The 16,661-nt window shown below is 38.6% G+C and overlaps 2 protein-coding genes across 2 annotated transcripts; one reads left to right on the top strand and one right to left on the bottom strand.

Annotated features, from left to right (window-relative positions):
• Positions 1 to 7,692: 7,692 nt before the first annotated feature.
• LOC121266474 (purine permease 21-like) lies at positions 7,693 to 9,801 on the bottom strand. Its single transcript, XM_041170308.1, has 2 exons — positions 9,670 to 9,801; positions 7,693 to 9,045 (listed from the first exon to the last, which is right to left on the bottom strand). The coding sequence occupies exons 1-2, from the start codon at positions 9,710 to 9,712 to the stop codon at positions 7,877 to 7,879; spliced, it is 1,212 nt and encodes a 403-aa protein (XP_041026242.1). The 5' UTR covers positions 9,713 to 9,801; the 3' UTR covers positions 7,693 to 7,876.
• A 1,422-nt stretch (positions 9,802 to 11,223) lies between these two features.
• LOC121265695 lies at positions 11,224 to 11,691 on the top strand. The gene has a single exon (XM_041169384.1). The coding sequence runs from the start codon at positions 11,224 to 11,226 to the stop codon at positions 11,689 to 11,691; it is 468 nt and encodes a 155-aa protein (XP_041025318.1).
• The last annotated feature ends 4,970 nt before the right edge of the window (positions 11,692 to 16,661 follow it).

Genomic DNA, 16,661 nt, shown 5'->3' with positions numbered 1-16,661 from the left:
TTCTTATTTTCTAAAACGGAAATCAAACAATCGATTGAACCTTTCCGGTTCTCAGTTGTTCTGAAATTCTTACGACTCAGGCTGTCTTTGGACCATGTGCGTGGGTACATCAAGAACAGATGGAGGTTGTCATCAATGTCGGTAGTGAGACAGCTCCGTAACCCACGAAATGTCCTAGTACGTATGGTGAATGAAGAGGATTTTGTAGGAGCCATGGCGAGAGAGAATGCTGATATATCGGGAGTTCCTTATCTGATTTTTCATTGGACATCGGATTTTGTTGAGGAGGAGGATTCCCCGCTCGTTCCCGTTTGGTTGACCCTACCGGGGTTACCCCCAAATTTCTTTTATGTCTCAATGTTGAAAAGTATAGGTGGAGGATTTGAGAGATTTTTGAAAAGGGACAACGCCACAGCGTGTGTATCTCGTCCTGAGGCAACAAGGATTTTGTTGAGTTGGATGTGTCGAAGCCATTGAGACATTCTTTTTGGTTGGGATCTCCAGGACTTCCAAATAGCCATTTGCAAGAGGTCATTTACGAGTCGGTGCCAAAGTTTTGTGGTGTATGTTGCAAATAAGGACATTGAGATAATCACTATGGGCAACAAAAGAAGCAAATGGCACAGGGGAAAACGGATTTGGGTTTGGAAGAGCATGGGCGTTCGAAGAAGGTTTGGAAAGTAATTAATAAGCAGGATGCACAGCATTCGGTTTTGCCTGGGGATGGTACCTCTGCTCCTCGCCATGCAGAATTGCTAGAACTTATTGCTAAGAGGAAGAGTGAAGTGGAGTCGAAGAGGTTAGCAGTTCTATTTGTGGATTCGAAGGGGTGAATAGTTGATAAAGATCAATTTCAATCCAAATTCCTTGAAGAAAACCTGCCCGTTTGCGTAAATCAAAGGCAGAGTGTTGAAAGTGAGAAGTTAGGGTTAGGTTCTCCAAATAAAGATACAGGATCTTGGTTTGCGATAACTGAGGAGGATTCTGAGGAGGAGGCAGAGGAGGTGAAAGTGGTGGGGATGGGATGCTCCCCAATGAGCTCACTCAAACTTGTGGATGAAGCCTTGGAGTATGAATTGAGTAGCATGGCTGAAGCAGGGTTCAGGATGCCTCTACGGGGTCGTTCATTGTCGGAGGGCGAATCAGAGGGTGAGTTGGAAGAATTAGCCAATAAATGTTTTGACTCTGATTCAGAGTTGCATGTGCCACTGACACGATTGAGGGGCGTCAAAAAGAAAGGTTCAATGGTTGGATTGGGAAGGAGGTTGACTCGTTCCAGAAAGGTTTTTAAGATTTTTTTTATGAAGATTCTAATTTGGAATATTAAGGGTATTCTTTCATCGAGGAGTAGACTTCGACATTTGATGAATAAAAGTTGTCCATTTGTGGTGGCAATTTTGGAACCGTTTTCTAATTTGAATTAAATGTAGTCGATGAGCTAGGTGGTTGCATCGGCCAAAGTACATAAATAATGGTGATGCAGGTGGTAAAATATGGTTGTTTTGGGATGAGGAGTTGGAGTTTAATTTGATCTCAATGTCGGACCAAGCCTTGGCTAGTTGGTTTGTTTGCGGAAATGTTAGGGTCTTGGTTGTATTTGTTTATGCGAGTTGTTTTCGTAGGAAAAGGTTGGAGTTGTGGGATTTTTTACACGCACTTGATGTGGGGGCCTGTCCATTCTTTGTTGGGGGTGATTTCAATATTGTTCATAGTAATGATGGAAAAGTGGGGTGTCTTTTGAGGCCTTCTCGTCCCAAGTTGGAGTTTAATCATTGTATCCATGATTGTGGGTTGATAGAAATCCCTTCGGATGGTAATAAATTCTCTTAGTGCAATGGGAGGTAGGGAGGTAGGCGTATTTGGGCAAAGCTGGACCGCATTTTGGTATCTTCATCGTTCATGAATTCCTTTGGGGAAGCTCGGATGGAGTTCCTTCCGCAGACTTCTTCCGATCATTGTCCTATGCTGTTATTTTTAAAGAGGGAGAGAATATGGGGTATTAGATATTTCATATTTCAACGGATGTGGGGAACACATGAGGGGTTTCTTCCTTTAGTTCGGGAAGTGTGGAATCAGAGTTTGGAAGTTTCACCTATGGTGAAATTAGCTAAGAGGTTAAATTTGCTAAAAGCCATGTTACAGACGTGGAACTTTGAGACATTTGGACGGGTTGATTTGGAGTTGGTGAAGGTGGGTAATCGATTGGTGGAGCTTTAGGATTTGTTAGCTGTTGAATTCACACAGGAGCGTGAAATGGATGTTTTAGCTTGTAAGCAACAACATCTTCAATGGTTGAACAGAGAAGAAATGTTCAGACATCAAAAGTCTCGCATTAAATGGCTCAAGGAGGCGGATTCAAATTCTGGTATTTTCCATGCTTCTATGCCGGTGAAAAAAAAAAAGAATTTATTGGTGGAACATATGGTTTTAGAGAATGGGCGTGAGCTGGATTTAGCGGATGTTGTACATGCTAAAGCAGTCCAGCTCTATTAGGAATTGTTGTCGATTTCAGCTGTAGCTTTTGATGAAGAGCAACTTTGTTTGTTGACGCCAACTATTTTGGTGCAGGAGAATGAAATGCTATGTGCACCACCGACAATGGAGGAAATGAAGACGGCACTATGATCTATTCCTCAGGATGGGAGCCCAGGCCTAGATGGATACTTGGCAAGTTTCTTCAAAATAGCATGGGAGGTGGTAAAGCTGGACATTTTGGAATTGGCAAAAGAATTTTTTGAGGGGATTCTGTGGACTACTTTTTTTGGTGCAACAAATATTGTTTTGATCCCTAAGATGGATGCCCCGGCAAATTTGGGGCAATTTAGGCCGATCAGCCTATGCTCGGTGGCGTATAAAATTATGGCGAAGATTATGGTGCTCAGGTTGGTGCCAGTTCTTGAGGGTTTAATTTCTTCGGAACAAGCTGCTTTTATTCGTGGTAGAAGTATCTTTGAAAACGTGGCATTGGCACAAGAACTTGTTCATGGTATGAATCGGAAAACAAGGGGTGGAAATGTAATGCTGAAGATAGATATGGCGAAAGCATATGACCGTGTAAACTGAAAATTTTTGTTAGAGGTGATGCGGAGGCTGGGTTTTTTCAGATAGGTGGTGGTCTTTGATTTTTAACGCAATTTCTTCACCTGTTTTCTTAGTAATGTTGAATGGTAAGTGCAAATGTTTTTCAAGCCTTCTCGTGGGCTACGACAAGGGGATCCACTCTCGCCATATCTTTTTATTTTTTCAGAGGAACTTCTATCTAGGATACTGAATAGAGATTTTGCTCAGGGCCAAGTGCAGTATTTTAATCCTTGTGGAGGGTTGCGGATTACCCATCTATTATATGCCGATGATTTGCTGACTTTTGCCAATGGTGGTAAAACATCGATTCGGAGCTTGAGAAGGGTGATAAAAAATTATGAAGAAATGTCGGGGCAGCTGGTAAATCCTCAGAAGTCTTCAATTTATTTCTCTTCTAATATTTCAGTAGCTCGGAAAGTGGTCTTGAAGAGTATTTCGGAATTCAGTGAAGGGGCATGGCCTTACTTTTATTTGGGATTGCCACTTCATGTTGGGCATTTGACTTTGAATCTGTTTGAACCGTTGTTGGCTAAGGTGCAAAAAAAATTAGCAGGATGGAAGAGCAGATTGTTATCATTTAGTGGAAAAATTATTCTTGTCAAACATGTACTGAATAGTATGCCCATTCATCTTGTTTCGGTGATGAATCTGCCAAAAGGTATTTTTAGGAAGCTGAAATCGATTTTTTCTCATTTTCTTCAGGGCTCTAGTGAGGAAGCTAGGAAGTGGCCGTGGGTTTCTTGGACAAATATATGTTTGCCAATTGAGGAGGGGGGTCTTGGTATTCGAGATCTATTGGAAGTGCAAAAATCGTTATTTATGAGATTTGCTTGGAAGTTGCTGAAAGGTGGATCATTATGGGCTGAATTTTTTTGTTCAAAATATGAGGGACATGGGACAATCTCTGATGATGGTGAGGGAGGTAGAGGTTCTCGCTTTTGGAAAGGGGTGGATCAGGCCATTCATGTTGTTCTAAATAACTCTAGATGGCTAGTTCGTGAGGGGTCTTTGAGATTCTGGGGTGATAACTAGTTGGGCGATGGACCTATTGCTGATCGGCAGCCAGTGGTTGGTGATAGGGATGTGCAGGTTCAGCAACTTACTAATGGTGCGGAGTGGGATGTCAATCGGTTAGCACAACTAGTAGATGAGGAGTTGGTTAATAGCATTTTAATGTCATAGGTTCGTGTTCGTGAGGGCCAGGACATCTTGATTTGGAAGCACACTACGGATGGGGAATTTACAACTAAGTCAGCATGGAATATTGTAAGAAAACATGGTATCTCGTGCCCATGGAAGAAGTGACTTTGACAAAAATATGTTCCGAGGAAAATGTCTTTTTTATGTTGGCGTGCCCGTCGGTTGGCTATCCCAGTAGAAGAGGTGATAAAAAAAATAGGAATTCCTATAGCTTCAAAATGTCAGTGTTGTATCTCACCCCAAGTTGAGTTGGTGGATCATATTCTTTGTGATGGGGAGGGACCGAGGAAGGTGTGGGATTTTTTTGTAGCAATATTTGGCATCCATTTACCGGAGACTCGGGTTTGGGCAGATGTAATGAATATTTGGTGGTGTAGAGCTTCAAATTACTCTCAGGTGCGTTGTTTACATGGTGTCATTCCTATTTTTGTCTCTTGGGGTTTGTAGAAAGTTAGGTGTCGTGCTCGAATGGAGGGGATGAGATTCAATTGGAAGAATGTGGTTCGTGCAGTTAAGGGGTGTATTGTAGAGGCTACAATGTTGATGACCAAGTTCCAGAAATTGGATTCGCCTGATGCACTGATCCTGCGTGAGCTAAATTGCCCAATGGTGAAGTTGGGGCGTTGGTCACCGAGATTGATTTCGTGGGAATTGTCGAGGGCGGATGGGGTGAAGCTAAATGTTTATGGGGGTTCTTGTGGTAACCCCGGGTTGTCCGGTGGTGGAGGGGTTGTTCGAGATGACAGGGGGAAGGTATTGGGGGGTTTTGCACATTGCTATGGGCAAGCTACCAATACTATTGCTAAATGTCGCGCGGTACTGGATGGACTTTGGATGTGCAATCAACTCGGGTTGAGAAATTTTGTAGTGGAGTCGGATTCAAGCGTTATTCTGGGTTGGTTTGTTTTAGGTTGTTGCAATTATTGGTATCTTTGAGATTTTTAGGAGGAGGCTCAAAGCCTTGTTAGTGCCTTAATGTTCAGTTCAAGCATGTTTCTAGATATGCGAATATGGTAGCGGATTTTTTGGCTAAGCATAGGGTGGAGGGGGGAAATATGAAATTTTCAAGTGAAGACATTGGTCCGGGAAGGCTTAGGGGGCTTTTACGTACGGATAGATTAGGCATTTCTTGCATTAAACGTTAGTCTTGTTGGGTTGCATCTTTTTCTTTTGATTCTTTGTTGTAGATATAGTTTTCCTCCGCCTTAAGTGAGAGTTTTAATAAATGGAGGTCTTTTTAAAAAAATATATATATTTATACTTTCAAATCCCACAAACAAGTTTTGCATAAAACCATAAACAAACATATTGATAGTCTTATTCTCTATCGTTTTGCATTAATTTTCCAATTACCAAGCAAAAGGTAACCCCCAAATCAAACCCAGATCAGAAAAAATTATAAACCCAACAAAACTAGATCCAATTACCATCGACTCAATCCCTAGATCCAATTACAAAACAAAAGTGTAAAAAGAAATACTTTGACACTCTGAATAAATATTTTTTAGGGCGCTCTCTGTCCATTCAAGCAAAGGTTGTGGGGCTCCTCATTACTAAGATATAAGAACCAATATTGGAGAGTGGCTCGTTTAGATTCAGAGAATATTTCATCTTATCTCATTATTATAACTTTATAAAATTCTCACACAAAATATAATAAACAATTCAACTTTTTCAAACCTCAATTCAACTTTCCAAATATCGAAACAATAATAAAATTAAAAAATAATATTCTAACTATATTTTATTTAATTTTTAACTTTTATTTAAAATTATCTCATCTCACTGTCCAAACTTTAAAGTTGGGAATTGAAGATTTAATTGCTAACTAAAATTTTAAAATCAAAATGCTAACATTTACACCTTTTAAGATTTCTGCTTAATGCCTCGATGCAACTACCTTACTGATTACGTACGTAGGTAGCAGTGTTTTTTATTTAATAAACCTAGGCCCCTTTAGATGTTAAGTTTGATCGAGATAAGTTGAATTTTTTATAAATAATAATGAGTTACGATAATTAAATGAGTTTTGTGAGGCCCACAGAAAATGAGTTATATGTTTGGATATTAAGATGAGTTTAAATGTATTCATTGGAAGTTGAAAAAGGTTATAGATCCTGATCCACGTGTAAAAAGGTGTTGAGTTGAAAAATATTGTGGGTCTCACGTGTATAAAGAGGTTTTGAATTGAGATGAGTTTAGTGATTTAAAAATTAAGTGTTTAAATGTTAGAATCAGCTTAAAATTAGAATAAACTAAATTGATATTAGTTCAATTTAAGTGCCAAACAGGATCTTAGTTGTTCCGGCATATAAGATGTTGGTCGAATATATAATGCCCTAGAAGTGAATACAAAACAGCCTCTCTCTCTCTCTCTCTCTCTCTATATATATATATATATATCTCCGAGCTGGTAATCTTAATTCCCAATCGTTTTTTGTTTTATTACAATTGTCTTGTTCGAATTAATTATATTAATACTCGTCGATATCCTAGAAAACATGTATTAATGCTTGTAGAGGCCTGCTAATATATTTTTTTTATTTGTCAATCTCAATCACTTACACCCGGCCGTGATTTCTTATATCAATTATTTAAATAAAAAATTACTTAAAATAATTCACATCAAAACGAGAGCAATTAGAGATAATAAAATTCATTTATTATATTTTTTAACCTGATTTTTTAGATTCCGTAAGGCCGGAAGCTGCAAATCCATTGTTTTTCAATATAGAAGGCGGTTCCAACAAGGTGATGTAAGAGTTTTGTTTAAACTCTGTATCCCACACACTCATCTTGATAGACTTTAGAATAATTCAAAACTTATCAATTTTTTTTAGAAGAGGCAGAGTCACATGTTCAAGAGTGACTCCTCCCCAAATTTATTAAAATAGTCTTCACTTATGACAGAAGAAAATCGTGACTACATCAAAACTTATCAGTTAATAAATTAGTTATAATGGGATAAGAAAACTCTTAAGAGATAAGATTAACTTTATATATATAATCACAGTCAAATACAAAATCTTAGATTTCTTGATGATTAGAAGTCTATAAATAGTACAGAAATGTTAAAGGTTTTTACTACAATATAAGAATGCCTTTAGCCATCAGGAGACACTTTTGAGGCTAAGTTATTAGGGTGATCATTCTCTCATAATCAGATTAAACTCTTCATCAAACAGATGAAGAAATATACATATTTAATTATCATTATTTTTATTATTGTGGATCAAAGAAAATTAAAGATCTAATTATTAATATTCATGTTAAAATATTTAACAGATGAACCAGGAAGAAGGCCGTGGCCGGGAAGAATATTTTTCTTGGTGCCATGCAGTCCCAAATATGGTATGAATTAAACAGCAGAATATATATATATATATATATATATGATAATTAACATTAATCTACAGAGAAAAACACCTGAATATATAACTCCATACACATGCACGATCGAATAGGCGGACAATGCATGATATGATCTGCTTGTCTTTTAGTACTATAATTTATCCATTCAATCTACGTAAATATATATATGATGATCATCTGCTGTTTAATTCATACCATATTTGGCCTCACAGTAGTGATCTATCTAGCTAGGCCTGTCTTTTCCATCAACCAGCTCTGATCTCTTTGGGGAAGCATTTGAAACTTCATTATGATCATCATTTCTATTTTCATGAGGTTTGGACTTGTAATCGTCGAGGTACTGCTGATAGAGATACGAAACAAAGCCCCAAATAGCCAAAACCATTGAGATCACCTTTATTCCACCAAGTTTATCGTGGAAAAAGATCACAGCCATAACCGGAACAATGGGCAAACCTAGAACACTTAAGGCATTGGAGAAGAGGGAAGACACCTCAAGAATCAACCCTATACAGCCAACAGAGAAAGCCTGCCACGATATGGCTGTCCAAATCAAAGTCATGAGATATGAGACCTTCCCCAGTTTAAACTCTTCCATTTCTCTGTTCAAACCCTTCCACTCTCCACTAGCGAAAAGTCCCACCACAATAGCTGAGGTTGCAATTACTGATTGATAGATTATCATGTCCGTGATGGCTGAAAATGTCTCCCTTTTTACAACCTTCTTAAAGGCAAGCTGTGTAAGGGAAAGCACCAACCCATATCCTGCAGATGCACCAACTGTGCATGTGAACCCAATTACATACTTTGCTTTAGAGACTCCAGAAGGGTCTGCAGAATCTGTTTGAAGAACAAGGAGAACGGAGGATATGGTGAGAAGAACAAGAGAATTGATTATGAAAGGCGTGAACTTTTGGGAATTAAGGAAGAAAGAGAAAAAAGCATTGAAAGCTAACTGTGAGGAACAAATGAGGGAGTAAGTAGATACAGGAAGATACATCAGCCCAACTGAATACAAGAAGCAGTCTGCTGCTACAAGAAGGCCAAGAGTTACATAAACTGATGAAAGTATCAAGACGGAGGGTCGTTTTGAGTGGATTAATGTGTCTGTACTGGTACTGTGTCTTTTGGGTGCTGAGATGATTAAGTAGGGAAGGAGGAGAGGGAAGCCAACAAGCTGCACAAGGGTTCCTAACCATACGCTCTTTCCACCTTTGTCGTAATACAACCTTCCCAGGAGTAACCCTACCGACTGCCCAGAGAGGAGAAAAAGTGCGTAAATGCCCAATCGCACCCACCGCATATAATTTCCACGTTGACCGATTAATGTTGATTGGCTGCTGACATGCATTTGCTCAGTTGAGTTGGCTTCGTTGTCCTCCTCATGAGATGCTAAGAGCAATAATACAACGAAAGCTGGATTAATAGAATATATGGTATGAAAAAAGTTACATCAATTTGATCAGTTCTTTTGCACACTCGAGCTGGGCTGTTCTTATCTTCTTCACTTGATCTACATATTTTGGTTTTCTTAAAAGGGGTCTAATTTCAACTCTCACCTCATGATCTACTTCAGAACCCACGAACATATCAGGATTCATGTTTTTCATGCCTGTGATATATATTCCTTTTTTTTTTCCATTCTGGACCTGTTAGTTTACCTCTCATAATTAAAATATTCCAAAAGCCTCTTCTCAGTTTTCTTCTTCGTTTTTTCTTTTTTTTTTTTTTTTTTTTTTTTTTTTTTTTTTTTTTTTTTAACCTAAAAAGATGTCTAGCTAGGTGGTGGAGGTTAATTACCTGTTCTAATTTACATGCATCTACAGAGATGGGATATTTCCCAGTAACTTTCAGAGTTGCTCATGTATATATGTGCAGCGATTGTAGTGCTCAATATCAAACTAAATCTATATTTCTCCAAATCTAGTAACTTTGACCACTGAAAACATAAAAATAAGGAAAACAAATTCTAGCTTTCTTGCTAATTAATAAATCATGTATGGAAACCTAACTTACTCATGATGTGGAGCTGCACTTCTCGGCCACGAGCTTCTCCCATGTCAAATGTCAAGAAGTTCCAAAGATGAAGATGAGAGAGAGAGAAAGAGAGAGAGATATACAGAATGAAAATGAATCATGTGCAACGTTGTATTGTATTGTATTGTATTAATAATATTGTTTTTACCATTCTTATCCCACACAAACTGACTATTTTGAAATTTGAAAGGTCGGACCCATCTATAAGTCAGTGACAGTAATCGGGGTACGTACTTAATCATTAAAATTAATAGAGACGCGGATCTAATTTATTTATTGAGGTAGTTTGCATATAGTTTTAAATAGAAGTTCGTGTAGTTATATTTAAAATAATTTTAAAATAATATTTTTCTCTATTTTATCTTTATTCATTAATAAGACTGCACACAATTCTCGCTCTAAATAGAATTTCTCTTATTTATTTATATATATGTTTTTTTTTTTTTGTGGATGAACTTAAAGTAATCATCAAATGTCCGGAATTGATTGCTTATCCTTCCACCTTAATTCTGTCTCTTGACCAATTTTCCAAGGTGTCAAAAAGAGACAAAGATTTCTTACAATTTTATAATTCATATACTTTTAATAATTTAAAGATAAATAAATATAACATAGAAATTTAATATTTAATGCAATAATTAAATTCTCAAAAACATTATAATAGAAAATACGTACAATTAATCCGTCGGAGAGACCCATGCATAAATAATTGAAGGGATAAGGACATGTGCCTCTCTTAAATAGAAAGCCACACATTGAGTGATACATCATGCTTGGTGGGCCTCACAAGGTCGCTGTATGTAATAGAATTGAGGAAAGCTAGATAGTTCAAGACTCTAGTTGCATCCAGTTTACATCGATTTATTTCTTTCAACAGATGAGGTGAGGGCCACCTATTTTAACTTCAATTCTTTGGAAGATGCACCACCTTGTCCTTGTCCTTGTCCGCGGGTGATTGATTTCGAGTGTAAACCTATAGGCTATGGGAGTTCATTTACACGCTCTCTCCCTTCGTTGGGGAAAAGTCAACCATGAGTTAGGACGAAAACTTTTAAGGCTCGAGCCATCACGTTGGAGCAGCCTGGCCGCCCCCACCTGGAGCTTGATTTTTGTTTTTCTTATATGGCCTTCTCGAAAAGTACAAAGATTTACTGTTTCTTTTCAACTTTGTTTTTTTTTTTTCTTCTCTTGATTGCGAGCGAGAATCTATTGGCATTAGTGAGTTCATCACTAGTGTTTACAGCGTGTGAAATTGACCATAATTTAACCAAAATGGTGTGGGTGTCTGTGTGTGTGACAACTTTTGGCAAACCAGTATCGAATTGGGTACTTTTTTGTTTACGATGATGTTCATGATGGCATTGAAAGTGTGAATTAAGTAAATAAATCCCATTATCCATCCAAACATGGAACCCCTCCCAACCCTAAGACCAACCCGCAAACCCATATTTCATCCAATCTGGTAAGAGTGCCTCTTCTCCACTGGTTCTGACCTCTTAACCATTGAAAATTATGTAACCTGTGGCAAGGACTATGAGACGCGCACTCAACATCAAGAACAAGCTTAGCTTCATTGATGGTAATATTTCTAAGCCAACTGATTCTTTTGATCCTCTATTTACTCCATGGGAGTACTGCAATGATATGATAATTGATTGGATTCAACACTCTATTGGTTTTGAACATAGATTAACTATTGCACATGCCGACATTGCTACTAATGTTTGGACTGACCTCCGTGAGCGTTTTTCCATCCAAAATGCACCACGCATTTTCCAACTCACGAAAGCCATCTCATCCTTGGTACAAAATGCTGATTCTGTGAGCGTCTACTACAACACACTAAAGAGTTATTGGGATGAACTAGAGATTTATGAGCCGATGCCTTTATGCACTTGTGGCTCGGTGAAAACTTTGACAGATTATAATCATCGCACTAAAGTTATGCAATTCTTGATGCGACTCCTACGACTCTATTCGGGCTCAGGTTCTTCTATATGATCCTCTTCCCACATTGAATCATGTCTTATCTTTAATCCAACAAGAGAAACGATGCAGGCAACTTCATTTCCATCCCTGCATCAGTGGCAATGGCCACAAGAAGACCAGATCAATGGAACCAATCATCATCTCGCAAGGATAGATTGTATAGCTCTCACTACAATACCTCTGGCCATTCTCTGAAAAGATGTTTTAAGGCTAATCTGAATCTCCACGTTTGCTCCATTGCCACATCCCTGGACATACCAAAGAAAAATGCTACAAATTACAATGTTTCCCTCCTGCCATAAAAACAGTTTAAAAAATAAATCATATGCTAATCACACTTTTCTTGAGCAGGATCAAATTCACAATGGATCGCCTATTACTCAAGAGTAGTATAACCGTCTTATTGCCTTACTCAACATCTCGCAGAATGATGACATTTCTCCTGTTGTTAACCAAGTCCAATCCACCACATATAATTCAAGCACCAACACCATGTCTGATACACCCTTTTGTTTATCAGTACTCACACAAAACACTACACACAACCACCACTGCACCATGGATTATCGACATTGGTGCTACATGATTTGTAGCACCAAGTTTTTAACTCATAACAATGCACAAGTCACTCATATGGTCAAATTGCCTAATGGGACCACTACAACAGCTACCCACATTAGTGATGTTTATCTGTCTACACATTTAATTCTTAAAAATGTACTTTGTGTTCCTAAATTTTCCTTCAATCTTATTTGTGCAAAATCACTAACAAAACACTCCAATTGTTATCTAATTTTCTTCTCAGATTCATGTTATATGCAGGACCTTTCCTCTTGGTGACAACTAGACATGGTAAGGTGCACGATGGCTTGTATCATCTTCAACTTCAGCGACCTATCCCAACTACTTTACAATCTTTTTTTATACCTTGTTTCCTTCAAATTATGTCAATACTATTGTTATCACTAAGTTTGATGAATTTACTTTATGGCATTATTAGCTTGGACCTAGTTCCATGACCCAACACATCTTGAATGATATTAACAAAGCTCATGTTCAACCTTCAGCTCTTGCAAAACTTCCATGTGATGTTTGTCCCTTGCCAAACAACACAAATTACCCTTTCCACAATCTGTAACCAAAGTCACCAAAGCTTTTGATCTTATTTTCGTTGACATTTGGGGGCCAAACCCAACACAGGCATATGATGGCTCCAAATATTTTCTCACAATCGTCGATCAGTTTACTAGATGCACCTGGATTTATTTATTTAAATCAAAATCTAAAGCACGAGTTTCTCTTCAGAATTTTTGCTCTCTTGTTGAAAACTAGTTTGAACTCCAAGTTAAGATAATTCGGACTGATAATGGGACTGAGTTTCAAATGCCCATTTTCTACCAAACCAAAGGTATTTTACATCAACTTACTTGTGTAGCAACACCACAACAAAATGCTTTAGCCGAACGAAAACATCAGCCCATTTTGAATGTAAGAGCTTTAAAATTTCAATCCAATCTTCCCATGAAGTATTTGACTGACTTTGTAGTAACAGCAATATATTTGATTAATCGAACACCAACCCAAACTCTTGATCATAAGTCACCTTTTGAAGTCTTATATCACACTAAACCTGCATATTCACACTTGCGAGTATTTGGGTGTCTATGTTTTGCATCCACACTTAGCCATGCTCGAACTAAGTTTGATCCACAAGCTCAAAAATGTTTATACTGTTATTCCTAGGATATCCATATGGTGTCAAAGGGTATAAACTGCTAGACCTAAACAATAACCAAATTTTCATCTCACAAGATGTCGTGTTTCATGAAGATTGCTTCCCATTAAAACAGTCAACAAATCCCACAGATTTCATTAATTCCTTTTCTTCAATATCACCTGAGACCTCCCCTATCAACTTGACACCACAGGCATCCCAAGAAAATTTTAATCCTCCAATGCCATCCATAGATAACAACACGTAATTCTTTGACCCCACTAATCCTGAAGAAGCCAACCCAAACCACACTAAGATGCCTCCTTCCCCTGAAATTAATCCTTCACAAACCATACCACGTAGATCAGGAAGAACCAGAAAAGTTCCTACATATTTACAGGATTTTCACTATCAACAAGCAGTAGCACCTATGTCCTCTCAATTGGCATCCTAGCTGCAAGGTCCACTTCATTATTCCACTGAAAATTCAAAGGTTCTTTTCCCTATATCTTCATCTCTTTCTTATAATTCTCTTTAACCCAAATTCAAAGCATTCACTAGTTCTATCTCACTGCACATTGAACCTACTTCTTACACCCAAGCCATCTAAGATCCACTTTGGCATGAGGCAATAAAGCAAGAGCTAAATGCACTTGAGCTCAATCAGACTTGGACCATTGTTAATTTACCCCTTGGTAAGAAAATAATTGATTGCAAGTGGGTTTATAAGTACAAATTCAAGGTGGATGGAACTGTAGAATGAGCTAAAGCACGCTTGGTTGCGAAGGGATATACACAACATGAGGGAATCGATTTTCATGATACTTTCTCACTTGTTGCTAAGTTAGTGTCTATTTGATGTCTCCTTGCAGTGGCAGCAATTAAAGGTTGGGATCTTCAACAACTTGACATGAACAACGCCTTCCTCTATGGTGACCTCGATGAAGAGATTTACATGAGACCACCTCCAGGACATCCCTCAAACAGGACAAAACAAGTCTGTCGATTACAAAAAAGCCTTTATGGTCTAAGGCAAGCTTCACAGTAGTGAAATGCCAAGTTCTCCTCCTCTTTAACTGAATTTGGTTTCATTCAATCCAAAGCAGATTACAATTTGTTTACTAAGTGCACGATAACTTCTTTTATTGCACTCCTTGTCTACGTAGATGATATTGTTCTCATGAGTTCAGATGCTCAATCAAGTGTTGCTGTAAAACAATTCTTGGAAACAAAATTTAAAATAAAAGATCTTGACAACCTCAAATATTTTCTTGGCATGGAGGTGGGGCGCTCAAAGGCAGGAATCCAACTTTGCCAACGGAAATATGCATTGGACATACTTTCAGAAACATGATTGTTAGCATCCAAGCCATCCCATTTACCTATGGAACCCAACGTAAAACTCAGCAAGGATGAAGGTGAAATTTTCAATAACCCCGCTCTATATAGAAAACTGGTTACCAAACTTCTTTATCTCACAAACACAAGACCAGATTTGAGTCATAGTGTACACTTGCTAAGTCAATTCATGTAAGTCCCTCATGTCCCACACTATCATGTGATCATCAAGATTATCAAATATGTGAAAGGTTCTCCAGGACAGGGTATATTATTCTCTGTTGATTCTAAGCTTGAACTGGTCGCTTACTCTGATGCGAGCTGGGCAAGCTGCCCAGACACAAGATGCTCGACCACTGGCATTTGTGTCTTCATAGGCAATTCTCGTCTCCTAGAAGTCGAAGAAACAAACCACCGTGTCCAGATCATCGCAGAGTCTGAATATAGAGCAATGGCAGCTATAGTTTGCAAACTTACATGGCTTAGATATTTTCTTGATTTACACATCATCATCTCAAAGCCTGCAACTTTGTATTATGACAACTTGGCAGCTATTCACATCCCCCGTCTTTCACGAACGAACGAAGCATATTGAACTAGATTGTCATCTAATTCAAGATAAAATATCAGATGGGCAAGTGGTAACAGCTCACGTTTTTTCCCACCTTCAGTTGGCATACCTCCTTACTAAGCCTCTCCACTCTCCTGCCTTCACTCAACTCTTATCCAAGATGGGAGTCATTAATATATACTCTCCATCTTGCAGGGAAATGTTGAAATTACCGAAGAAATTGTGGCGCCCACGACCCCCATGTAAGGAGACACGGGAATCGAGATGCCGGGATGATGACAACAAGGTCACACATCCCAACGTTAGTACCAAGTGTGTGTACATGCAACGGTGTACAAAAACAACGCAGCGGATAATTAATACAACTAAGTACCAAAATTGTTAATACAATTTAAACAATAAGATAAAAGGTTTAAAAAAATTATACAATCATCCATAATAAATATTTACAAGTCCCAAACCAAAATGCGAGTGATCCAATCACTCCTCGGGCGGAGCCGACTCCTCAGGCTCACCCTCATCCTCCTCTGCATCAAAATCTGCATTACCACAAAATGGTACCGCAGGTAAGTATAACCCAAATAACCACGAGATAAAAATACATTAATGCTACTAACATGCATGCATATGATGAGATATGCATTAAATCTAAAAATACTATTTTCTCCGAAAATAGGTATTTTTAACACATACCAAAATCCCATTTTGGCCCAAAACATTAATCCGTCATTTTTCCAGAAAATGACCCAAATCAATAAAATCTCATTTTCCCAGAAAATGAATCATGTAAAAACCTTTTAATCAACACACGCTATTTTCCCAGAAAACAGCCAATTATTCCATTAACCAATGCACCATGATCTCCCCTAGGGATCATTCTCACGTCCTGGCTTCGTAGCGATGCTCAGTTCCGCTCCCAACGCTTTCGTGGCCAAGCACCCACTATGCAACGAGCGATGCCCAGTTCCGCGCCCAGCACGTTCATGGCCAAGTATCCTCTAGCCCCCACCAGCAGAGGGGCCACGGAGTCGGCACGAGACCATCTCGTCCGATCCCGTTGTCGCCCAGCGACAACGCAGGGGACGTCACTCAGTATATTCCGCTCTCGAGTGACCAGAGGAGCTCCACCAAGATAATACCCCATCTCGGCTTGGGGTCGTGATACACACGCACCCAAAATCCTTTAACACATGAAAACCCAGTTTTCATGAAACACATGAACATGAATGCATGTACACGAAAATCCAGTTTCCTTTACAAACATGATCATGCGTGCAATATGCCATGTACATGAACAACACCACAACAACCAACAATTCACAATACCAACCAAACACACAACTCCGTCTATAATCCATC

The sequence above is a fragment of the Juglans microcarpa x Juglans regia genome, chromosome 5D, assembly GCF_004785595.1.
Source record: "Juglans microcarpa x Juglans regia isolate MS1-56 chromosome 5D, Jm3101_v1.0, whole genome shotgun sequence".
Taxonomy (NCBI): Eukaryota; Viridiplantae; Streptophyta; class Magnoliopsida; order Fagales; family Juglandaceae; genus Juglans; species Juglans microcarpa x Juglans regia.
This window is presented reverse-complemented; position numbering and strand designations above follow the sequence as displayed.